This window comes from Scyliorhinus canicula, chromosome 2, assembly GCF_902713615.1.
Source record: "Scyliorhinus canicula chromosome 2, sScyCan1.1, whole genome shotgun sequence".
Lineage (NCBI taxonomy): Eukaryota > Metazoa > Chordata > Chondrichthyes > Carcharhiniformes > Scyliorhinidae > Scyliorhinus > Scyliorhinus canicula.
In genome coordinates this window covers 75,609,666-75,636,482 of record NC_052147.1, presented here as the reverse complement: position 1 = coordinate 75,636,482, position 26,817 = coordinate 75,609,666, and the positions used below count along the sequence as shown (strand labels likewise).

The window sequence follows — 26,817 nt, the reverse complement described above, 5'->3', positions numbered from 1 at the left end:
CAGACTGTATATACAGCTTCACATTAAACACCTGTTAACACCGTTGAAAGCCACCTTTGTGCTGGGTGATGGTGTGGGCGGTCAGAGATGGCCATTGTGGGTGAGGGTGGTGGACGCGTGAGGCCCAGCGGGTGCACTGTGCAGCCCCTCCCCCTCCCCCGACCGTCCACATCACCTTGTCCCCATCATCCCGTCCCCAGCTATTCGACAGGGTTATGTGATGGACTGGCCAGCTCGCATGGAGGGATGGTGGGAGGTGCACTGTGGGGATGAGTCAGACATTGTCTAACGATGTGGAGCACGGAGCCCATCACAGAGCGGGCTGTCATCATCCTCCATCCCCTGGACCAGACCCGCTGTCACTGCCAACCCAGTGCCCCCGGCTCTTTGTGCTGAAAGTATACATAACGGAAGGGGGGTGTGCATCCAGGTGGTTCGGTGGTGTGGGAGTCCGGTGGCGTGGGAGGTGTGGGTGTCTGGGAGTGAAGGGGTGTGGTATTGTTGAGTCTGTGCCCCTGCCGAACACCCCCCCCCCCCCCTCCCCCCCCCCCCCCCCCCCCCCCCCCCCCCCCCGCAGTTGATGAAGCGCGTGTCCACTAACGGGTCCCGTGCTCGCTGACCCTGCCGATGGTCTAGTGTGGTCTCCTGTGCCTGGCCAGATCCCATGTCCCGCCCATTGTTTACCTGCCCCTCCCCTTCATCCGATGAGGCCTGCCATCGCCCCTCATCCTCCTCCAGCACATCGCCCCTCTGCTGGGCTATATTGTGGAGGACGCACCAGACCATAACGATGCTGCCGACCCTCCTTGTCTCGTCCTGGAGGCCTCTCCAGGCACCTGAAGCGCATCTTCGGCACCTCTAAGCACCTCTCCACCACATCCCTGGTCGCACAATGGGCATCAATGTAGCGGCTCTCTGCATCGCTCTGTGGCCTCCGTATAGGTGTCATCAGCCACGACCACAACGGGTAACCCGTCGCCCAGCAACCAGCCCCACAGCCGGGGAAGGGGCGTCCCTCGTATATGCCGGGGCTCCATGACTTCGCCGAAACGAACAAGTCATGCACACTGCCCGGGTACCGGGTGCAGATGTGCAGGATCCTCATCTGGTGGTCACAGACCACCTGAACATTCACGCAGTGGTACCCCTTTCAGTTTGTGAACAGCAGCCTGTTATCCGCGGGTGGCCGCAGGGCGACATGCACCCCATCGATTACCCTCTGGACCCGGGGAATCCTGGCAACGGCAGCGAACCCCGCTGCCCGAACATCCTGGTGAGCGTGGTTCACAGGGAACTGGATGTACCGGTCCGCAAGGGCACACAGGGCGTCAGTGACGGCACGGATGCACCTGTGCACCGATGCCTGCGTGATACCGGACAGGTCCCCACTCGGCGACTGGAATGACCCCGTCACATTGAGGTGCAGGGTGACTGTTACCTTGACGGCCACTGGTAGCGGGTGTCGTCCCCCCACTCTCAGGTGTGCCATTATATGTCAGATGTGTCCAACGGTTTCTCGGCTCATCCGCTACCTCCTCCTGCATGCCCGGTCCTGGAGTTCCTCAAAGGACATGCGGCGCCTCATCAGGCTGCACCTTCCCAAATGGCACCTTCACCTCCTGCCTCCCCCACTGACTCCTCCAACCCTGCCCTGTTCTCTTCCCCCAACCTTAGGTCTCCAACCCATCCAGGAACTCTCTCCTTTCCTCGTGGCTCCGACCTATACGACTTCTTAGAGAATTCTTCAAATACTTTGTTGGTCTCAGGGGCCACCACCAGCTTCCACATCTTATCCCACATCTGATCTACCTCACCGCCGCCTCTCTCCAAAGCTGGTCAGCCAACAGACGCCCTGCTACTCCTCATGTTCATAGACTGCCTCCCTCACCCTAACTCAACTGGCGCACTTTCCCTCTGGACAACTGGTCGAACTTCGCCTGAAGCTCCTTCCTCCTGGCCAAGAGGGTCGGGCCGGGCCCGGGTCTCCCGCTTACCTCCTACCCATCTCCAGTATCTCCTCTTATCAATTTTTGGTGCTCCTCCCTCTCTTCCTTGTCCACCTTAGCCTTAAACGAGATCACCTCCCCACTTACTTCAGAGTCTTGCAAACCACCACCTGCAAATCTTCCCCTGTGCAATTAAATCCCACATATTCCTTGATCACATTCTCAATCTTATCGCAAGTTAGCTAATAACCTCACATCGTTCGCCACCCCGGCCTCTGGGCCACTCCCTTCTCCAGAACCACTCCAACCAATGCAATGCATGGTCCAAAATCTATACCACTGAATACACCTTTGACTCCAGCCAATAATGCCTTCTCCAACATAAAAACGTCTATTCATGAGTGCACTTTACGTACCGGGGCGAAAAACAAATACTCCAGCTTCCTCAGGTGTTGAAACCACGTTCCACTCCTCTCACCTTTCTCAGCTTCGTCGGGTGCTGAAACCTCCATGTTCCACTCCTCTGTCCTTTCTCATGAGCTCAGCAGCGCCTTTGCCACACCCCCTTCCCCGACTGGGCCAGCGAGCACGGCTGAGACCTGTACACTTTCGGCTCTTGCACCATATTCCAGTTCTCCCCCCCACCCCCACCCATGATTAACCCATGGGTATCCAAATCCAGGATGGCACCCAGCACCCTTTTCACAAACCCTGCATCATCCCAGTTGGAGCCAGAGACACTCGCCAGTGCCACTAACCTTCCCTCTAATGCCCACCTAGGTCACAATCACGTACCTACCCCCCAGCCCACCACCACCTTCTCCATCTTAAAACTCACTCTCTTGCCCACCAATACTGCTACTCTCCGAGACCTGCTACCGAACCCCGAAGGGAAAACCTGACTCACCCAAGTTTCCTAAGCTTCACCTGATCTTTCACCCTCATATGGGTCTCCTGCATGTTGGCCTTCAGACACTTTAAATGTGTAAAACCTTCGACCTATTCACCAGTCCCACGAACCCCCCTCATGTTCCACATTTCTCACCCCCCCCCGCCGCTCCTATCCGCCATCATCATAACCCAGGGTCCTGCCCACTGGGCCTGACCCACCCCATCCCTTTGTTGCCGTTGAATCCCTCCCCATCCCAGAATCCCCACATCCACTTCCTCTTGCAAACACCTCTCCCAGTATCAATCCCATTCACTCACCTTTCACAGCTCTCAGGCCCACCGAAATTTGTACGAGCAGATTTCAATGACTACGGCCCCTCCCGCACCTCACTCTCATTCACAACTCAACCTTCGCTTGCTGGTGTGGAAGCCCCTGCCCAGGTCCCCCTCCTCCTAATCCCCTCCTCCATGACCCAATCCCTGGAAAACAAAGACACTCAAACATAACCAATGCACAAAGACTGCCCCAGAAAGCCCAATATTCTTGTACCCACTGTGACCCATAGCAGAGGGTACACTACCTTTCACCATCAACCAACCCAAAAACCAAACCCCCAACTGTTCCCCCACAAATACAAAACAAATACACATCGTGAAACAAAAGATAAGGCTGTACACAGCATTTCACGCCCTCTCCCTTCAGTCCGAAGCAAACCCCAGTCCCATTTCTCATTTTTAGCTCAGTCCTTTTGGCTTTCACGGATGCCTCCGTGGCCTCAACCATCTCAAAATAGAAGTCCCTTGAACTATAGGTCACACTCAACTTTGCTGGGTAGACAATGCCGAACTTCACACTGTTGCTGAAGAGTGCTGCCTTCACCTGACCAATGGCCACCCGCCTTCTCGCTAACTCCAAAGTTAAATTCTGGTATATATGAATACCAGCTCCTTCCCACTTCACCTCACATCTTTGTTTTGCCCAACTCTGGACCTTCTCTTTGACATGGAATTTGTGAAAACAAATTATGACTGCCCTTGATGGTTCATTTATCTTTGGCTTGGGCCTGAGCAACAGATGAGCCCTGTCCAGTTCATACCGGGACGGGTCTTCCCCCTTCCCAACAACTCTGTCAACATCTTCGCAAAGTACTCAGTCGGACTGGGGCCCTCCACCACCTCGGGCAAGCCCACAATTCTACAATTCTGTCCACCTCGACCAATTCTACAAGTCCTCCACCTTGGCTCTCAGTCCTCCACAACTTCCACAGCTCCTCACCCATCGAGGTGAACTGGTCACTATGTTGTGACAGAGCTTCCTCCACTCCCTTTAATTTCTCCCCTTGCTCCCATACCTCAGCCGATGTCTGAAACACTGCTGCCTTCATCGGGGCCATCACCTCCTCCACCAGCTCCTTCATCGTAGCCATCATCTACTTGCGCATACCTCCATATGTTTGGCAAACTGCCTCTCAAACTCTCCAGCCATCGCCATGGCCAAAGTCTCTACTGTGAAGGGTATGGTCCCACCCAGCGAGCCAGCTTCCGCCATCTTTCCTGCTGCCGGGCTGACCTGTTCACTCGCTGGCGAACTTTAGCTCGTCCCCTTCTTCCCAGCAGCTTTATTCTAAATCTTCGACATTCCCACTTCCTTATGTCCTGCATCAGCTTATTCAAAACCTGCTCTTGGAACTAGGCATTAAACTCCAAAAACCAGAACCTCGAGCAGGCGGCATCCAATGTGCGACTTCCACCTAGATGCCGCCACCAGCAGTCCAAGGATATTATTCTTTTTAAGAATAGAAACAATTTTAAAATTCAGCATACATACCGCTCAAAAGCCTGTTCTAGCTGTTTAGCTCGCACAAGAGCTTCATCTCGCTCCTCATTGGCAAGTCGAAGTCTAGCCATAACAGCTGCATCCCGTTCCTTTTGTGCATGATAGACTTCTTCAACTAGAACTGTAAAAGACAAAATGGCAAACAAGAAAGTGCAGGTTGGATTTTATGGAAATGGTAGGAAGTGGTGGACAAAAGCAACTTGCAAGACTACGATCCAGGTGCTGGAAAGTGGGTTAAAATGAGTGGAGAGTTTTCTTTCTCTCTTTTGCCTGTGCAGACATGATGGGCTGAATGGCTTATTTCTGCACTATAACCTTTCTATGGTTCTACACAAAAACTGGTTGCAGTATTTGCTTCTGTAATTACCTTTGAATTGGAATTGTGGGAGCTAAGTCACTGTGAGCACTTTGGGAAACACGGAGGATGTGAAAGTTGTTACGTAAATGTGATTTCTTTCTTTCTATTTCTCTCCAAAATGAAGTTTCAAGGTAATCAAATGTAGCAAAAAGTTGGTGATCATAAAGCATGACTATTGTGAATCAACGGGTAAGAGACAGCTAGTATCAGGTAATGTAGATGGAAACAAAATGTTAAATTATAACACCAAGAATTGCCAAAATGGCTAGACCCACACAATGACTGACTGCAGCACGGCAGCACACGCACAAAATGCAATGTATATGCTGAAAGCAAGCAATACGAATATTTTGCGGCAAATTTATTTGCCTACACTCAAATCAAGAAAATTTGTGGCACAAATACTTTAAAAAGATTGTACATGGGCAGTTTAAAGCTCAGTGTGTATGTTTACTTGCCCCAATACAGTTTTGATAAGTTCTTGTAGCGATAGCTGCTTGCCCTTGCAGTGAATCGTTGCAACATTAGCCTATTGCGAAATTACATTTTAAGCCTTGTTTTGTTAATCATTGCGAAACCATAACATAGCCTGGTTTAAATGTGAATGCAAAATGATCTCAGGCAGCGTGAATAATTAGAATACAATATTCCTAATGGATACCCATGCCAATCCCCTTCCTTGAGTGAGATCCAGCTGTGGAGTCGCCTATTTGTTTTGGGGGTGTGGTACTATATTTAAACACAGAGAAGAATATTGAAAGCATAACCAAATTATACTGCAGGTACTTTCTCCCTACATTAACATCTTATTTAAATACAATTCAACAATCAGCTACTTAAATCAAATGACTCATTTCATTTCACACAGGACTCAACATTTAAGTTTTAAAAATCTAGTCAAGAGTTATCAAAGAAACCGAAAAAAGGACACAATTCCAAAACATCAAAATATCTGCAATTGGGCGGCACGTGGCGCAGTGGTTAGCACTGAGACCACGGCGCCGAGGACCCGGGTTCAAATCCTGGCCCTGGGTCACTGTCCGTGTGGAGTTTGTACATTCTCCTCGTGTCTGCTTGGGTTTCACCCCCACAACGTAAAGATGTGCAGGGTAGGTGGATTGGCCACGCTAAATTGCCCCTTAATTGGAAAAAAAATTATTGGGTGCTCTAAATTTATATTTTTTAAAAATCTGCAATTGATTTAATCAAAGCTTAACCAAACTACTGTAAAGTGGCATACATATAACAAAGCAAACTGGATTTTTTAAAAAGATGGGAGTCTTAGAACAGAAATTAGATTTACTCCACTTTAGGTTTTGAATATTCTAAACTTTTAAGTTCCAGGGGAGATTTTAGAAAACCCACTTTGCCTATTTTTGACTCCTATGAATTCTCTTAATTAATCCATAAAAATTCAAAGCAGTTAACCAAAGTTGACAAATATTAGTAATTATTATGCATGCTAGGAAAGATACTAGAAGACAAGCACAACAAACTAAAAAGCAAGTAAAACGACCTCCATTTTTAAATAAGCAAATCAAACCATGTACAATTCAGTCAAATTATATATTTGTTCATTGAGAACTTGCATATTTATAGTAGCTTTGACAACATTGGGATATCCAAAAGTTCTTTACAGCCAATGAAGTCCTTTTGAAGTGTAGCCATTGATGGGACACTTAATTACTTTCCAACATGACTACAAACAAGCAGGAAGATGATCAATTTGTGCACAAGTTTACACAGAAACAGTGTACATAAAACATGGCAAAGCTAACTATACCAATTACTGCTGCATGCAAATATCAACACACCTTATTGGCAAGTAGTTTCACATAATCATACAACAAAAAGGGAAACCGTTTAAACCATCAGCTCTCTGAAAGGGCTGTCCAATTAGTCCTGCATCCCTGCTCCGTTCCCATAGTTCTGCAATTTTGTTCTTTAAAGTAATAGTCCAATTTCCATTTGAAAATTACTGTTCAGTCTCATTTACAGGACAGAAGGTTGCCATTTGGCCCATCACGTCTATGCCAGCTGTCTAGAGAACAATCCAGTCAGTCCAACTCCCTCTCTCTGTTCCCATAGCTCCATAAGTTTATTTCCTTCAAGCACATTTGAATCATTTTTAAAAACATATATTTATTGAAGAAATCTGACATTACAACAAAATAAAGCCACACTAAACAAAAAGGTACAATGCATGAATGGCACATTCAATAAACCCAACCCTTCAACGTATAACTAAAAACGAAGCGCTGGCCTAACTACTGAGTGACTAAGGGAGCAATCCAATGGAAAGGTTTCTAAGGTGTCATTTGTGGTGGGTTTTGCTGGAGGTTTCCAGTGGTTTTATCGGCGAGTTCCCCACCATGATCTAACCACACGTAGTCACTTTTTTGGCCCCTGGGGAGTTTCTTACCAGTTTACACCACACTTTGAATTATTTTCATCACTAGGGGAGCTGAAATCAGAGATTGGGCTATTTTGAAAGGGTGCCGCGATCTCTGAATAAACTTGTGGGTCGCCCTATAGCCCCACCCCACCTATGGGCAATGTCACCCCAGCACATATGGCCACTACACAACCCCCCAAGTGAGGGGTCCCTGGGGGCTCCCTACCTCCCTCCCTCTTCAGGCTCCCCTTCCAGATCCCCACCGTCATCCTGCCAACTCCCAGAGGCTCCTCCTTACCTGCCCTGCACCCCTCTAACCTCCATACACGCCTCCATTCTCCTTTCATGGGGATGGCTTCCCACGGGTCCTGATCCTTGGCAGTGTCACCCTGGTACAGTGGCGTGCAGAGGTCTGGTGATGCCCGGGGCAAATCTTGATTGTATGCCCCAAAGCCCCACGTAAATATTTCATTAAATATCACCAAAAAACCTATAGAAAACGTAGTTGCACACGTTCTAGAGCTATTCACTGACTTCTTTATCTTTAGAACATAGAACGATACAGCGCAGTACAGGCCCTTCGGCCCTCGATGTTGCACCGACATGGAAAAAAACTAAAGGCCATCTAACCTACACTATGCCCTCATCCAATAAACTTTTAAATGCCCTCAATGTTGGCGAGTTCACTACTGTTGCAGGTAGGGCATTCCACGGCCTCACCACTCTTTGCGTAAAAAACCCACCTCTGACCTATATCTATTACCCCTCAATTTAAGGCTATGTCCCCTCGTGCTAGCCACCTCCATCCGCGGGAGAAGGCTCTCGCTGTCCACCCTATCTAACCCTCTGATCATTTTGTATGCCTCTATTAAGTCACCTCTTAACCTTCTTCTCTCTAACGAAAACAACCTCAAGTCCATCAGCCTTTCCTCATAAGATTTTCCCTTCATACCAGGCAACATCCTGGTAAATCTCCTCTGCACCCGTTCCAAAGCTTCCACGTCCTTCCTATAATGAGGCGACCAGAACTGTGCGCAATACTCCAAACGCGGCCGTACTAGAGTTTTGTACAACTGCAACATGACCTCATGGCTCCGGAACTCAATCCCTCTACCAATAAAGGCCAACACACCATAGGCCTTCTTCACAACCCTATCAACCTGGGTGGTAACTTTCAGGGATCTATGTACATGGACACCGAGAGCCCTCTGCTCATCCACACTACCAAGAATTTTACCATTAGCCAAATATTCCGCATTCCTGTTATTCTTTCCAAAGTGAATCACCTCACACTTCTCCACATTAAACTCCATTTGCCACCTCTCAGCCCAGCTCTGCAGCTTATCTATGTCCCTCTGTAACCTGCAACATCCTTCCGCACTGTCTACAACTCCACCGACTTTAGTGTCGTCTGCAAATTTACTCACCCATCCTTCTGCGCCCTCCTCTAGGTCATTTATAAAAATGACAAACAGCAACGGCCCCAGAACAGATCCTTGTGGTACGCCACTCGTAACTGAACTCCATTCTGAACATTTCCCATCAATTACCACTCTCTGTCTTCTTTCAACTAGCCAATTTCTGATCCACATCTCTAAATCACCCTCAATCCCCAGCCTCTGTATTTTCTGCAATAGCCGACCGTGGGGAACCTTATCAAACGCTTTACTGAAATCCAATACACCACATCAACTGCTCTACCCTCGTCTACCTGTTCAGTCACCTTCTCAAAGAACTCGATAAGGTTTGTGAGGCATGACCTACCCTTCACAAAACCATGCTGACCATCCCTAATCATATTATTCCTATCTAGATGATTATAAATTGTATCTTTTATAATCCTCTCCAAGACTTTACCCACCACAGACGTTAGGCTCACTGGCCTATAGTTACCGGGGTTATCTCTACTCCCCTTCTTGAACAAAGGGACCACATTTGCTATCCTCCAGTCCTCTGGCACTATTCCTGTAGCCAATGATGACATAAAAATCAAAGCCAAAGGCTCAGCAATCTCTTCCCTGGCTTCCCAGAGAATTCTAGGATAAATCCCATCAGGCCCCGGGGACTTATCTATTTTCACCTTGTCCAGAATTGCCAACACTTCTTCCCTACGCACCTCAATGCCATCTATTCTAATAGCCTGGGTCTCAGCATTCTCCTCCACAATATTATCTTTTTCCTGAGTGAATACTGACGAAAAGTATTCATTTAGTATCTCGCTTATCTCCTCAGCCTCCACACACAACTTCCCACCACTGTCCTTGACTGGCCCTACTCTTACCCTAGTCATTCTTTTATTCCTGACATACCTATAGAAAGCTTTTGGGTTTTCCTTGATCCCACCTGCCAAAGACTTCTCATGTCCCCTCCTTGCTCGTCTTAGCTCTCTCTTTAGATCCTTCCTCGCTTCCTTGTAACTATCAAGCGCCCCAACTGAAACTTCACGCCTCATCTTCACATAGGCCTCCTTCTTCCTCTTAACAAGAGATTCCACTTCTTTGGTAAACTACGGTTCCCTCGCTCGACCCCTTCCTCCCTGCCTGACTGGTACGTACTTATCAAGAACATGCAATAGCTGTTCCTTGAACAAGCTCCACATATCCAGTGTGCCCAACCCTTGCAGCCTACTTCTCCAACCTACACATCCTAAGTCATGTCTAATGGCATCATAATTGCCCTTCCCCCAGCTATAACTCTTGCCCTGCGGGGTATACTTATCCCTTTCCATCACTAACGTAAAGGTCACCGAATTGTGGTCACTGTTTCCAAAGTGCTCACCTACCTCCAGATCTAACACCTGGCCTGGTTCATTACCCAAAACCAAATCCAATGTGGCCTCGCCTCTTGTTGGCCTGTCAACATATTGTGTCAGGAAACCCTCCTGCACACATTGTACAAAGAACGACCCATCTAATGTACTCGAACTATATAATTTCCAGTCAATATTTGGAAAGTTAAAGTCTCCCATAACAACTACCCTGTTACTTTCGCTCTTTTCCAGAATCATCTTCGCCATCCTTTCCTCTACATCCCTAGAACTATTAGGTGGCCTATAGAAAACTCCCAACAGGGTGACCTCTCCTTTCCTGTTTCTAACCTCAGCCCATATTACCTCGGAAGAAGAGTCCCCATCTAGCATCCTTTCCGCCACTGTAATACTGTCCTTGACAAGCAGCGCCACACCTCCCCCTCTTTTGCCCCCTTCTCTGACCTTACTAAAACACCTAAACCCCGGAACCTGCAACAACCATTCCTGTCACTGCTCTATCCATGTCTCTGAAATGGCCACAACATCAAAGTCCCAGGTACCAACCCATGCTGCCAGTTCCCCTACCTTATTTTGTATACTCCTGGCATTGAAGTAGACACACTTCAAACCACCTACCTGAACACTGGCACCCTCCTGCGAAGTCAAATCTGTGCTCCTGACCTCTATACTCTCAATCTCCCGTACCCCAAAACTACAATCCAGGTTCCCATGCCCCTGCTGAATTAGTTTAAACCCCCCCAAAGAGCACTAACAAATCTCCCCCCCAGGATATTGGTGCCCCTCAGGTTCAGATGTAGACCATGCTGTCTATAGAGGTCCCACCTTCCCCAGAAAGAGCCCCAGTTATCCAGAAATCTGAATCCCTCCCGCCTGCATCATCCCTGTAGCCACGTGTTTAATTGCTCTCTCTCCCTATTCCTCATCTCACTATCACGTGGCACGGGCAACAACCCAGAGATAATAACTCTGTTTGTTCTCGCTCTGAGCTTCCATCCTAGCTCCCTAAAGGCCTGCCTGACATCCTTGTCCCCTTTCCTACCTATGTCGTTAGTGCCAATGTGGACTACGACTTGGGGCTGCTCCCCCTCCCCCTTAAGGACCCGGAAAACACGATCCGAGACATCACGTACCCTTGCACCTGGGAGGCAACATACCAAACGTGAGTCTCTCTCGCTCCCACAAAATCTCCTATCTGTGCCCCTGACTATTGAGTCCCCAATTACTAATGTTCTACTCCTTTCCCCCCTTCCCTTCTGAGCAACAGGGACAGACTCCGTGCCAGAGGTCCGTACCCCATGGCTTAGGGTCCCTGCACAGACTGCTTCTTCCCAGTCCCTCTTACAGTTACCCATCTATCTCCAGTCTTTGGTGTAACTACTTCCCTGAAGCTCCTATCTATGACCCCCTCTGCCTCCCGAATGATCCGAAGTTCATCCAGTTCAAGCTCCAGGTCCCTAACACGGTTTTTGAGGAGCTGGAGTTGGGTGCACTTCCCACAGATGAAATCAGCAGGGACACTGACGGCGTCCCTCACCTCAAACATTCTGCAGGAGAAGCATTGTACTGCCTTCCCTGACATCACCTCTAGATTTAAAAAAAACAAGAAGAAAAAGAAACGAAGAGCTTACCTGATATTCCCTCAAACCCTGCTCCCGGTGAAAGGTAAGCAAATTTAAAGGCACTCACTCACCTTCACGACAGGCCCCAAGCTGCCTCTAGGTCATCTCTAAGGTATAGGACGGCTGCCTGAGGTTAAATTGCGCTGTAAGAGTTAGTCAATTTCCCCTTAGCGCTGGGATTCTAGGGATATTGTTCTCTTCTTCAGTCATTTTGCTTTGCAGCAATGGGTGAGATGTTATGTCTCGAAAGTTGTGCCTCCCTCCTCTGCAACCCCCATGGAGAAGGATAAGAGCAGCAACGTCATGGAAAGCCCTCGATGTTGTGCCGAGCAATGATCACCCTACTCAAACCCACGTATCCACCCTATACCCGTAACCCAACAGCCCCCCCCCCCCTTAACCTTACTTTTTTAGGACACTACGGGCAATTTAGCATGGCCAATCCACCTAACCCGCACATCTTTGGACTGTGGGAGGAAACCGGAGCACCCGGAGGAAACCCACGCACACACAGGGAGGACGTGCAGACTCCGCACAGACAGTGACCCAGCCGGGAACCGAACCTGGGACCCTGGAGCTGTGAAGCATTTATGCTAACCGCCATGTTACCGTGCTGCCCCTGTCTCTGAGAATCTCCCATTTATAGGACCCTGGGCTTTAAGTATAAAGGGTAAGAGGGCAAAAGTTAAGAGGCCATGATGAATCTTCATAAAATACTGGTTCTGTCCCAAATGGGTGCCCCTGGCCCAAATGTCAAATTCTGGGCACGACAGTTTAGTAAATTGACAACTATAGAGAGGGTGCAGAGAAGAGTTTAAAAATGGATCAAAAGATAAAGATAAAGAATAAATAAAACTCACCCATGGTGGCATTGATTGCCGTTGATTCGGGAGATTTCGCGCCCTTTTTGTTCACCAGGCGCGCAGGCGCGCTCCGGTCGACCGCGGTGCGCAGGCGCGCTCCGGCCGACCGCGGTGCGCAGGTGCGCTCCGGCCGACTGCGGTGCGCAGGCGCGCTCCGGCCGACCGCGGTGCGCAGGCGCGCTCCGGCCGACCGCGGTGCGTGCTCCCTTCTCTTCACGCTGCTGCCCCCATCCAATCGATGCCCGGGGCCAGCGCACCGTCGGCCCCCCCCTCTGCACGCCACTGCCCTGGTACTCTTACACTGCTACCCTGGCGGTGCTCCTGCCGTCTTAGCAGTGCCACCTGGGTACCTTGTTATGGGTCAGGGTTTAGAGAATCCCAAAGTGTATCATGGAGTTCACCTGACCCACAACTTTTAGTAGATTGTGGTATGACTTAGAATACGGCTTACTCTACAGGTATGGAACAGCAGAAAATGGACCAGTGGTTTTTATTTTTTTTAAATAATTTTATTGGAATTATTTACAGAAAATATAAAATATAACGACAAACAATGAAATGCAACAAAATAACCCATAATAACTGTAACACCCCCCAGACCGTATCAACGCATGTATCACATCCCCCCCCCCACCCCCCCAACCCCAATAAACAAGAGAACTTAAAAATAAATTAAAATCAAATAAACAAACATAGTCATCCCTTTTCCCTCCCCCTTTTCCCCTTCACCCCTTCCCCTCCCCCTCCCTCCACCCTCTTCTCCCCCTCCCCTTCCCCCCTCCACCCCTCCTCCCCCTCCTACCCCTCCACCCCTCCTCCCCCCTACCCTCCTCCACCTCCCCTCCTCCCCCCTCCTCCTCCTCATCTCCCCCCGGGCTGCTGCTGCTCCTGTCCCCGTACCCTATCGTTGAGCCAGAAAGTTGAGGAAAGGTTGCCACCGCCTAAAGAACCCTTGTACCGATCCTCTCAGGGCGAATTTGACCTTCTCTAGCTTAATAAAACCCGCCATGTCATTGATCCAGGTCTCCACGCTTGGGGGCCTCGCATCCTTCCATTGTAGCAAGATCCTTCGCCGGGCTACTAGGGACGCAAAGGCCAGCACACCGGCCTCTTTCGCCTCCTGCACTCCCGGCTCCACCCCAACCCCAAAAATCGCGAGTCCCCATCCTGGCTTGACCTTGGATCCCACCACCCTCGACACTGTCCTCGCCACCCCCTTCCAGAACTCCTCCAGTGCCGGGCATGCCCAGAACATATGGGCATGGTTCGCTGGACTCCCCGAACACCTGACACACCTGTCTTCTCCCCCAAAGAACCTACTCATCCTAGACCCAGCCATGTGGGCCCGGTGCAGCACCTTGAATTGGATGAGGCTAAGCCGCGCACACGAGGAGGAAGAATTAACCATCTCCAGGGCATCAGCCCATGTCCCGTCTTCGATCTGTTCCCCCAGTTCCCCCTCCCACTTAACTTTCAGCTCCTCTACTGACGCCTCCTCCACCTCCTGCATAACCTTGTAGATATCAGATATCTTCCCCTCTCCGACCCAGACCCCCGAAAGCACCCTGTCACTCACCCCCCTCGCGGGAAGCGAAGGGAATCCCTCCACCTGCCGTCTAGCAAACGCCTTTACCTGCAGATACCTGAACATGTTTCCCGGGGGGAGCCCAAATTTCTCCTCCAACTCCCCCAGGCTCGCAAACCTCCCATCAATAAACAGGTCCCTCAGCTGTCTGATGCCCGCTCTGTGCCAACCCTGAAATCCCACATCAATGTTCCCCGGGACGAACCTATGATTCCCCCTTAATGGAGCCTCCATCGAGCCCCCCACTTCTCCCCTATGTCGCCTCCACTGCCCCCAAATCTTGAGGGTAGCCGCCACCACCGAACTCGTGGTATACCTCGTGGGAGGGAGCGGCCACGGCACCGTTACCAAGGCCCCCAGGCTTGTATCTCCACAGGACGCCCTCTCCATCCGTTTCCATGCTGCCCCCTCCCCCTCCATCACCCACTTGCGCACCATCGACACATTGGCCGCCCAATAATACCCCGAGAGATTGGGTAACGCCAGCCCCCCACCATCTCTACCCCGCTCCAAGGAGACCCTCTTCACCCTCGGGGTCCCATGCGCCCAAACAAAGCTCATGATGCTGCTGGTCACCCTTCTAAAAAAGGCCCTAGGGATAAAGATGGGCAAACACTGGAAGAGGAACAAGAACCTCGGGAGAACCGTCATTTTGACGGACTGCACTCTACCCACCAACGATAGCGGCACCATGTCCCACCTTTTAAATTCCTCCTCCATCTGCTCCACCAGCCTGGTAAAATTAAGCTTATGGAGAGTCCCCCAACTCCTGGCCACCTGCATCCCCAGGTATCTGAAACTCTTCACTGCCCTCTTAAATGGGAGCCTCCAAATTCCCTCCTCCTGATCACCCGGGTGTACTACAAATACCTTGCTCTTGCCTAAATTTAACTTATAGCCCGAGAAGCCCCCAAATTCCGCTAACAGCTCCATCACCCCCGGCATTCCCCCTTCTGGATCCGCCACATACAACAGCAGGTCATCCGCATACAGCGATACCCGATGTTCCTCCCCACCCCGCACCAGACCCCTCCATCTCCCTGACTCCCTCAACGCCATAGCCAAAGGTTCAATCGCCAGTGCAAAGAGCAAGGGGGACAGGGGGCACCCCTGCCTGGTCCCACGGTAGAGCCTAAAGTACTCCGATCTCCTTCCATTGGTAACTACACTCATCGGAGCCGCGTAGAGCAGCCTCACCCATTTGATGAATCCCTCCCCGAATCCGAACCGCTCCAGCACCTCCCACCAGGTACCCCCACTCAACTCTATCAAACGCTTTCTCTACATCCAGCGCCACCACTATATTCACCTCCCCCTCCACTGCCGGCATCATGATAACATTTAGCAGTCTCTGCACATTCGTGTTGAGCTGCCGTTGAGGAGCGAGATAGGCCTGTATGATCCCGCTTCAGGATCAGAGATATCAGTGCCCCCGACGATCCCCCCCCTCCCATGCCTCATTGAAGGCACGCACCAACAGGGGGCCCACCAGATCCGCATACTTTTTATAAAATTCCACCGGGAACCTGTCCGGCCCCGGGGCCTTACCTGACTGCATTTGTCCAATCCCCTGACTAACTCCTCCAACTCTATCGGCGCCCCCAGCCCCTCTACCAGCTCCTCTTGAACCTTTGGGAAACATAGCCTGTTCATGAAGCTCTCCATCCCCCCCCTCTCCACATCGGAGGTTCCGACCGGTACAGTTCCTCGTAGAAGTCCCTAAAGACCCCATTTACTTCTGTCCCCTTCTGCACTACATTCCCACCCCTATCCGTCACTCCACCAATTTCCCTAGCCGCATCTCGCCTACGGAGCTGATGCGCCAACATCCTGCTCGCCTTCTCCCCATACTCATATACCGCGCCCTGCACCCTCCTCCACTGTGTCTCCGCCTTTCTGGTGGTCAACAAGTCTAATTTGGCCTGCAAACTACGCCGTTCCCCCAGCAACCCCTCCTCCGGTGCCTCCGCGTATCTCCTGTCCACATCCAGGAGCTCCCCCACCAGTCTCTCCCTCTCCTTCCTCTCCCTCTGGGCCCGGATGGAGATCAGCTCCCCCCGGATCACTGCTTTCAGAGCCTCCCAGACCATCCCCACCCGGACCTCCCCCATGTCATTGGTATCAAGATACCCCTCAATACTTCCCCGGACCCTCCTACACACCTCCTCATCAGCCAACATCCCCACATCCAGGCGCCAGAGCGGGCGCTGGTCCCGCGCCTCCCCCATCTCCAGATCAACCCAGTGCGGAGCATGGTCTGAAATCGCTATGGCCGAATACTCGGCATCCTGCACCCTCGGGATCAATCCCCTGCTCAGGACGAAAAAATCTATTCGGGAATAAACCCTATGGACATGAGAGAAAAAGGAATACTCCCGCGCTCTCGGTCTCCCAAACCTCCAGGGATCCACCCCTCCCATCTGGTCCATAAACCCCCTCAGCACTTTGGCCGCCGCCGGTCTCCTACCCGTCCTTGAACTGGACTGGTCCAGTGGGGGATCCAGCACTGTGTTAAAGTCTCCCCCCATGATCAGGCCCCCTGCTTCCAGGTCCGGAATGTGGCCCAACAAGCGCCTCATGAAGCCAGCATCATCCCAATTCGGGGCATATACATTAACCAGCACCACCTTCTCTCCCTGCAGCCTACCCTTCACCATAATATATCTGCCCTCCTTGTCCGACACCACCTCAGCCGCCTCGAACGCCACCCTCTTCCCCACCAGAATCGCCACCCCCCCCGGTTCTTCGCGTCCAATCCTGAGTGAAAAACCTGCCCCACCCACCCCTTCCTCAGACGAACCTGGTCCGCCACCTTCAAGTGGGTCTCCTGGAGCATAGCCACGTCCGCCTTCAACCCCTTCAGATGAGAAAATACCCTAGTTCTCTTAACCGGCCCATTCAGCCCCCTCACGTTCCAGGTAATCAGCCGGATCAGAGGGCAACCCGCCCCCTCCCCCGCCGGCTAGCCATAGCTTATCGACTGCTCGCCCCAGGCCAGCTCGCCCCACCCGACCCGTTCCCCATGGCGATAACGCCTCTCCTCTACCCCCCGGCCCACACCAGCTCCTTCCTGGCCCTTCCAACAGCAACCCGGTATCCCCCCCCCCCCCCCCCCCCCCCCCAGGCTAGGACCCCTCCTAGCCGCGACGCACCCTCCATGGTACTTCCGTGAGTCAGCTGACTTCTGCTGACCCCGGCAGCTCCCGCCAGAACCCATCCCCTCCCGGCATGGGGTCATCCTCCTCTTACCACACCTCCTTAGCACCGCTTCAGCACGGGAAAGAAAACCAGTAGAGGCCACGCCCCCACCGCCAGCTCCGCCCCCCCTGCCCCGCAGCGCGGGAAACCAGAGGAAAGCCCGCGCTTTCACACTGCCACACCCCACCCTTCTGACGCAGCTCCCCAAAATCCAGTTTCACCCCAACCCCCAGCCCCGTACAGAAGAGAACATATAAAACACAAACCCCCAACATTCCCCACATACCCCACACCCATACCCAACAGACAGACCCACCCGGAAACAGAGCAAAAAGAAAACCAGCATAAAAAACACGTGTCAAAATTGAAGAACAGCAACAGCGAAAACAGCAACGGCCATAGTGTGTCCCCAGACCCTAGTTCGTGTCCAGCTTCTCCGCCTGTACAAAGGCCCACGCCTCCTCCGGGGACTCGAAGTAGTGGTGCCGGTCCTTGTATGTCACCCACAGGCGCGCAGGCTGCAGCATTCCAAATCTGACCTGCTTGGCATGCAGCACCGCCTTCGTCCGGTTGAACCCGGCCCGCCGCTTCGCCACCTCCGCACTCCAGTCCTGGTAGATTCGCACTACCGAATTCTCCCACTTACTGCTCCTCTCTTTCTTGGCCCAGCGCAGCGCACACACCCGGTCGCTGAATCGATGGAACCGCACCAGCACCACCCTCGGGGGCTCATTTGCCTTAGGCCTCCTGGCCAGCACTCTGTGAGCTCCCTCAAGCTCCAGGGGCAAATGGAAGGTCCCCGCCCCCATCAACGAGCTCAACATCGTGGTCACATACGACGGGAGATCCGACCCATCCAGCCCCTCCGCCAGGCCCAGGATCTCAAATTCTTTCGCCTCGTGCGAACGTCCAGCTCCTCCAAGCGGTCTTGCCACTTTTTGTGAAGTGCCTCGTGCAACTCCACTTTCCCCACGAGGACCACGGCCTCCTCCTCCCGCTCAGCAGCCTGCTGCTGCAACTCCCGAATGGACGCCTCCTGGGCCGCCTGGGTCCCAAGCAGCTTGTTGGTAGTCGCATTCAGGGAGTCCAGCAGCTCAGCCTTCAGCTCCGTAAAACAGTGCAGAAGAGGCCTGCTGCTCCTGCGCCCACTTCCACCAGTCCTCGGGTGTTCTGCCGGCCGCCATTTTGTCCTTCTTCCCCCGCTTTTCTTGGGGAGCTGCTAAAGCTTTTTCCTTTGCCCCACTCTGGGTGAGCACCATAAATTATGGGGAATGCTCATCTAGACACCTTCCCCCACCGAGATTCGTCGAAACAGCGCCGTTTGGGGCCCTCAAATCGGCCCAAAAGTCCTTAAGTAGCGGGAGCTGCCGAACGTGCGGCTTAGCTCCGCATAGCCGCAACCGGAAGTCGGACCAGTGGTTTTTAAACAAAACAATGTCTATTCTATGAACTCAAGTTAACCTTTCTTAAATAAACAGTGAACATCTTAGCAACCAGTAAATCAAATAAACCCCCCAAAAAATACAACACTAAGTAATCTGTATGCTGTTCCAAAAACTTAAACCTCTAAACAGGAGCACATTAGGGTTTACATTCAATACTGAAATCATTTATAATTCTGAATTCACCAAACGATTAAGATAGTCTTTGGATGGCAGACTTCAGATGCAGCTCCCTGAATAACACAGGCCCACCCAAGCTCTTGCTCAAACTGAAACTAAAAAAAAGCAGAAGTGGAGCTCAGTTTCACCCACACTCTGACATCACTCCAGTAACATGAGCAACTCTATTTCTTAAAGGTGCATTTCTTAAACACCCATTTCTTCAAGGGTAGTCTCATATGACAACATTGGAAGTGCCTGGGTGGCAATGCCAAGGTGCCAGCTGGCAGTGTCAAATGCCCACATTCTGCGGCAAGGCACACCCTGCTCTATCCCTGACCACCGAGGGCCCGGGATGCCCTCCGGGTGCCGTTCCACCTGGTCCACGTTTGTGTGGACCAGCACTGAACAATGCCCAGCTAAGTCTCCCTAGGGAGTCCAGTAGATCTCGGGAAGACGGTAGATCATGGGTAAGTATGGCTGAGTAGGTTTAAAACCTACTTAAGCGTGCGCAGCCTGTTCCCATCCAGAATGGGCGAGATTCTGGTTGCACCATCTCGCAGGACTTGGGTAGATCCCACAAGGCGTCGTGGCTGCCGGGAGGCTTCTCCTAGATTGGGCATGACATGGCTGGTGGATTGCATCCTCACTCTCTGAAAAAGGAAATGAATGGCTGCCATCTTGAGTAGAACACTTCTACCAACCCTGTAATGATACTTCACCTTCTCCCGATATAAGGACTCCATTTGGTCACCCAACCAGGCTGAGGCACTGGATGGAGGAGGAGATCTCTACCCCAGCAGAACTCGCCTCTGGGCTATCAATGAGGCAAAGGCGATGACATCTACCTTCACCCCAGTCTGCAGCACCGGCAAGTCCGAAACATCAAAACTGCCCACCAGAGCGGACAAGGCTCCAGCTCGATATCAAGAAGTTGACAAATTTAGGATACAACCAGAACATATGAGTATGATCTGATGACTCCTGAGAATTACATTCGCACCTATCCTCCCCACCTGAGAAAAAAAATTCTCGTCTTGGTCAGATGCACCCTGTGCACCACCTTGAACTGAATCAAGCTGAGCCTGGCACGTGAGGAGGTTGAATTGACCCTGTGAAGAGCCTCACTCCACACACCCCCATCAAAAACCAGATCCAGCTCCCCTCTTCCTCTTTGCCTCATCAAACGGAGCCTGCTTCCTCGACAGAATCAGGCCATAAATGCCCAAAATCTTCCCTTCACCCAATTTGACCAGAGGTAAGATCCTATTCAAGCGGGAGGGCGAAGGTGCCAAGGGAAATTAAGAGATTTCCTTATGCAAGAAATTGCGAACCTGGAAATAGCTGAATAAATTAGACCTCGGGAGTTGGAATTTGTCGAACAGCTCCTCAAAACCGACAAACCCACCATTCATAAATAGGTCCTCAAACGCCTCCAGCCCCTCCTTCCCCATGACCTGAACTTGGAGTCTAAACTCGCTGGCACAAAGAGATGGTTCTTTCAAATAACAATGACATGGAACGGAGCTTCAAATGTTGTCTGAATTGCCTGCCCAAATCCTCAGTGTGGCCACCATTACCGGACTCAAGGTAAATCTTGCAGTGGAAAACGTAAGGGAGGTAATTACCAAGGCCCACAAGGCCCACCTCCATCTGCCCCTGTATGGAATTCGGATCATTGAGCCACCCCAGTACTTTTTCAATATGAGTTGTCCAATAAAAAAATAACAAATTAGGTTACCCCACAGACATCCGATTGTTTCTCTCTCTGAAGGAATGCCCTATAAATCTTTGGGGCCTTGCCCGCCCAAATGAAGGACGCTATCACCTTGTTGACGCCAGCAAAGAACGATTTGGAGAGAAAAATGGAGGTATGCTGAAAAATAAATAAAAACCTTGGGGACATTCATTTTAACAGTCTGAACCCTGCCCTTGAAGGACAAGGGAGGTTATCACACTTCTGCAAGTTAGATTTAGCCCCGTTCACCAGACTAGCATAATTTCATTTATGAAGCGAGGCCCAATCGTGGGCCACACAAATTCTCAGAGAACGAAAGCTAGATCTGGTAAGGAAACAAGTCAACATTCCCAAATCGGCTCCCCTTCCTGGGAGACCCACCAGAAAATATTTGCTCTTGTCCAAATTCAACTGATACCCCGAGAAGGAGCCGAAACTCCTAAGTAGCTTCATTATCTCATCCATGGTGCCGACTGGGTCCATGGTACAAAGAAGTATATATCTGCATACAAGGAAACCCAATGTGCCCTCCCTCCCCACTTTATCCCCCTCCACTCTTAACACTGTCACCACAACACTGGCTGGTGGTTTTATTGCCAAATCAAACAGAAGCAGAGACAATGGACACACCTGCCTGATACCTAATCTTTACTTCCACCAAGCAAGGCCAGTAAATCCGTCAACTTTGCTCCTACTTCCTGAGGTGCAAAAGGGGGGAGAGGAAGAAGGACATGACTGTGTGGAAGTAACAAAAGAAATGGAAGAGGCACGCCTGGTAGAAGAAGAACCACTACAGAACCCAGATTTGATTCTATTTACAGATGGTTCCTACTTTGTTGATAAAGGTGTCAGAAAAGCTGGATGGGCAGTCACCAGCCTCTATGAAGTAATGGCGGAAGGACCTTTGCCCTAACGAACATCAGCTCAACAGGCCGAACTGAAGGCTCTAATAGAAGCATGTCATGTCGCAAAAGATCAATCAGCAAACATCTATATGGGCTCCAGATATGGTTTTGGTGTAACCCTTAATTTTGGTCATTTATGGAAGAAAAGAGGATACCTTACCACAGCAGGGACACCTATACCAAATGGGAAAGAAGTACAAGACCTTCTAGAAGCAATGGCTCCACCATAAGAATGATCTATTCTCAAATGTAAGGCTCATACTCAAGAAGATACTATGGAAGCTAAAGGAAATGCATTTGCAGGCCAAGCAGCAAAGAAAACTGTCTCTAAGTGGCATCCTTCAGCACCACCAAGACACATCTACAAATTAGGAGTGATCAAGTTATTACAAGATCTACGTGAAATGCAACAAAACTCTACACAACAAGAAAAATGGTCATGGCTAGATTCAGGTATTGAGGAGTATGATGATGATATCTGGAGACAAGTCCAGACTGATAAACCAGTGGCACCACATTTCTGGCACAACAGATCCATTCATGGGGACATCTAGCCCCTCAACAGATGATGGATCGATTCCACAGAATGGCGTGGCAAAGGATTAAAAAAACATGCACAATTGGTATTGGATCGTTCTGTGACATATCAAAAGAACTTGGGACCTATCACAAAAATGCCCCAGCTAAGAGCTCCTGCCCTGCAGGACCATTTCAGAATATACAGATTGATTACATCACCCTTCAATCGTGCCAAAGATACACTGAGGTCCTTGTGATTGTAGACAAATTTTCTCAATGGATAGAAGGTACTCCAGTCAGAAAGATGCAGCCACCCATACGGCCAAAATCCTATGCAAAGACTATATTCCCTGATGGGAGTACCAGCAAGCATTGATTCAGATAATGGAACCAACTTTACGGGTGCTATATGTCAGGAGGTGTGCAGATTACTGAACATTGATTGGAATTTGCATTGTCCTTATCATCCAGAATCATCTGGACTAGTGGAACGCATGAACTGGACCTTAAAAGAAAGACTGTCCAAATATAGCCAAGAAGGTATGAACTGGATTCAAGCTTTGCCCCTAGTACTGTGCAGTATCAGAGCAACCCCAAACAGAACAACAGGCTTAAGCCCATTTTAGGTCATTACAGGCAGACCCATGTCCCTGCTAGGAACTATTGACTTATAAAAAGCAGACTGTCATTTAATGAGTGATGCATTACTTAGCTATTGTCAAAATCCAACAAATTCTGTAAGTTCTGCTTCTCAACAGGTGTTGGCTGCTTGGGGAGACCCTCCAGAAGGTGGACACGACCTCATACCCAGTGAGGTCGTGTATGCAAACAAAATTTCAGAAAGAACCTCTCGGGGTCAAGTGGGAAGGCCCATTCCAGATTCTGTTGACTACACAGTCCGCTGTGAAACGCCAAGAAAAGAAACACTGGATTCACGCGCCACATGTGAAGTGCGTGCATCAGAATAATAATAATCTGTTATAATGTTTGCAACATTATTAATTTTAAGTTGTCTGGTCTGCTTAGCAGGCTTTACTAAACAGTTACATGACAATACCTTTCTTCAAATGTCTCACAGTTATGCTCAAAAATGTAATATCTCCAGGTGCTGGGTGTGTACTGCAATTCCTACCCACTCAGAGGGAGGTATCCCTTTTATACCCATTCCTTTTAATATTTCAGAAACCGCTGAATGTTATATTTTTCCAAATAATTCAGACCAAGTCAAAGACTTGGAAATACTCATCCAAAACGAAGTTAAGAAACTTGAACACCCCTCTGATTCCACTACTTGGGGTTGGCTCTTTGGATGGTTAGGTAGCACTGGAAGGTCCGTTATCCAGGGAATTTTCTTCTTTTGCGTTATTGGATTTATCCTTTACCTAATCATCATGTTCATCAGATGACACGAAGGATGGGTTAGTAAATTTGCAGATGACACGAAGGTCGTTGGAGTTGTGGATAGTGCTGAAGGATGTTATAGGATACAGAGGGAAATAGATAAGCTGCAGAGCTGGGCTGAGAGGTGGCAGATGGAGTTTAATGCGGAAAAGTGTGAGGTGGTTCACTTTGGAAGGAGTAACAGGAATGCAGAGTACTGGGCTAATGGCAAGATTCTTGGTAGTGTAGATGAACAGAGAGATCTCGGCATCCAGGTACATAAATCCCTGAAAGTTGCCACCCAGGTTAATAGGGCTGTTAAGAAGGCATATGGTGTGCTAGCCTTTATAAGCAGGGGGATTGAGTTTCGGAACCACAAGGTCATGCTGCAGCTGTACATAACTCTGGTGCGGCCGCACCTGGAGTACTGCGTGCAGTTCTGCTCACCACATTATAGGAAGGATGTGTAACCTTTGGAAAGGGTTCAGAGGAGATTTACTAGGATGTTGCCTGGTATGGAGGGAAGGTCTTACGAGGAAAGGCTCAGGGAATTGAGGTTGTTTTTGTTAGAGAGGAGAAGGCTGAGAGGTGACTTAATAGAGACATATAAGATAGTCAGAGGGTTAGATAGGGTGGACAGTGAGAGTCTTTTTCCTCGGATGGTGATGACCAACACGAGGGGACATAGCTTTAAATTGAGGGGTGATAGATTTAGGACAGATATCAGAGGCAGTTTCTTTACTCAGAGAGTAGTAGGGATGTGGAACGCCCTGCCTGCAACAGTAGTAGACTCGCCAACTTTAAGGGCATTTAAGTGGTCACTGGATAGACATATGGATGAAAATGGAATAGTGTAGGTCAGATAGGCTTCAGATGGTTTCACGGGTCGGCGCAACATCGAGGGCCGAAGGGCCCGTACTGCGCTGTAGTGTTCTATGTTCTATGTTCTATGTGCATGTCAATGCATGGCAGCCCGTAACACTCAAAGAATTCAAGTGGTTCAGTTCACACCCAGTGCACCACCATCCAATAACTTTGACATGGAAACTTTCTGTTGAACTATTATTTACTGCATTATTACTGCATATTAATCATTTCTTAATAATTTTATTACTGAATTACATAATCAATTTTGAATTATATACCAATTATTACTAAATAAGTGCAGGGCGGCCGCACTAAGAGGAGCTCCCGCTGATGACCATGATTTGCGGCGATTTTTCCGAGTCATGACTGCCCCCCCCACCCCGGGACTATCATCGGCCTTTGGGGCCGTCACGGGCAGCAAGCGGGGCCGGGTATAAAAACGGAGAAAAACCCCACGCGGCTGTCGGGCGGCGGAGGCTGAGGTGCTGGGACCAGCACGGCGTGGAGGTCGGAGCAGTGGGGGCAGAGCAACAAGGAGGCCGAGGCGGCAGGCCCGTGACCAGGGTACGATGTCGGTGGTGTGTCCCACATCGGATGGCTCCCACCGAGGATGAAGAAAGAAGGCTGAAGTCTGGTCCCAGGGGAGCTCTGGGGGAATGTAGAGGAAAAAGCGAGAAGGTTTAAAGAAGTTTGGTGAAAGTTTTTTTTTTCTCCCCTTTTTCCTTTGTTTTGTGTGGGAAGGAAGAAAAATTGTTTTTTTCAAAAAAAAAAGAATAATTCAGATTGATGAAGGACAGGAAGGTGGAAGGGAGAGAAGATAAAAGAAAGAAAAAACAATAAGCCGCTAATGGATGCGAAGAGCAGCGTCGAAGAAAGGAGGAAACACGGGTTTGCCGCTGAATGAGAGGGCGAGCAAAAGTGCTGACAAGATGGCGGAAGCCGAACCGCAAGGCGGAGCCGTACTACTTGCAGTGGAGAAGATGACCGAAGTGATGGCGGTGGAGCTGGAAAAGCAGTTCGCGAGGCACATGGAGGCCTTGAGAAAGGAGATGATGGTTGCATTGAAGTAATTGGTGGAGGAGGCATGGAAGTTTTCGGAAATGGGAAAAGAAGGGGTTTAGGACGCTAATAGATTGGTTTCTTAGGGGTCGGTTTGCAGGATTGAGGGAGCTGGAAGCAAAGTATGGGCTGGAGCAGGGAGAAATGTTTAGATACATGCAGGTTCGGGATTTGCCAGGAAGGAGATACAGAGCTTCCCGGAGGAACCGGCCTCCACATTGCTGGAGGAGGTGCTGACGACAAGGGGACTGGAGAAGGGGGTAGTGTCAGCGGTGTACGGAGCTATTTAGGAGGAGGATAAGGTACCACTGGAAGGGATCAAAGCAAAATGTGATGAAGAATTGGGAGAGGTTATAGTGGAGGGGGTCTGATGTGAGGTGCTCTGGAGAGTAAATGTCTCCACCTCATGTGCGAGCTGATAGATCTGAAGGTGGTATACAGAGCGCACCTCACGAGGGCAAGGATGAGCCGATTCTTTGAGGGGGTAGAAGATGTGTGTGAGCATTCCGGGGGGGCCCCCGCTAATCACGTTCATATGTTTTGGTCCTGTCCAAAGCTAGAGGATTACTGGAAGGAGGTTTTTAGGGTAATTTCCAAGGTGGTGCACGTGAAACTGAACCCGAGTCCCCTGGAGGCCATATTCGGGGTGTCAGACCAGCCAGGGTTGGAAACGGGAGCAGAGGCAGATATCGTAGCCTTCGCCTCGTTGATCGCCCGAAGCCGGATCCTGCTGGGATGGAGAGCAACCTCTGCACCCTGTGCCCTGACATGGCGGGAGGACCTGTTGGAATACTTGACCCTTGAGAAGGTTAAGTTTGAACTGACGGGAAGCTCTGAGGGGTTCTACAAGTCATGGGCATTATTTATTATGCACTTTCAAGAACTGGATAACATCGAACATTAGTTGGAGGGGGGGGGTTTGGGGGGAGGGGGGCTGTGTATATTAAGGATGACTAATGAAATGAAATGAAAATGAAAATCGCTTATTGTCACGAGTAGGCTTCAATGAAGTTACTGTGAAAAGCCACTAGTCGCCACATTCCGGCGCCTGTCCGGGGAGGCTGGTTCGGGAATCGAACCATGTTGCTGGCCTGCTTTAAAAGCCAGCGGTTTAGCTCAGTGAGCTAAACTAGCCCCTGTCTGGTTTAGTCTAAGACAGACTATGGGTAATCCCTGATTCCTTTTTGTCATTTGTTTGTGTGAACATGCGGGCTGGTGTTTGGGGTTTGGTGGGAGGATGGGATCGTTGTTATTGTTATGGGAATTGACAAATCTGTTGCTGATTG

General features: G+C 50.1%; 1 protein-coding gene across 5 annotated transcripts in view; it reads right to left on the bottom strand.

Annotated features, from left to right (window-relative positions):
* mipol1 (mirror-image polydactyly 1) overlaps positions 1–26,817 on the bottom strand; it is a 569,773-nt gene that overhangs the window by 310,279 nt on the left and 232,677 nt on the right. For all 5 annotated transcript variants that reach the window (XM_038780869.1, XM_038780849.1, XM_038780840.1 and 2 more), the window contains one exon: positions 4,666–4,795. In XM_038780869.1, the coding sequence (XP_038636797.1) occupies positions 4,666–4,795 (130 nt within the window). The remainder of the gene's footprint in view (positions 1–4,665; positions 4,796–26,817) is intronic.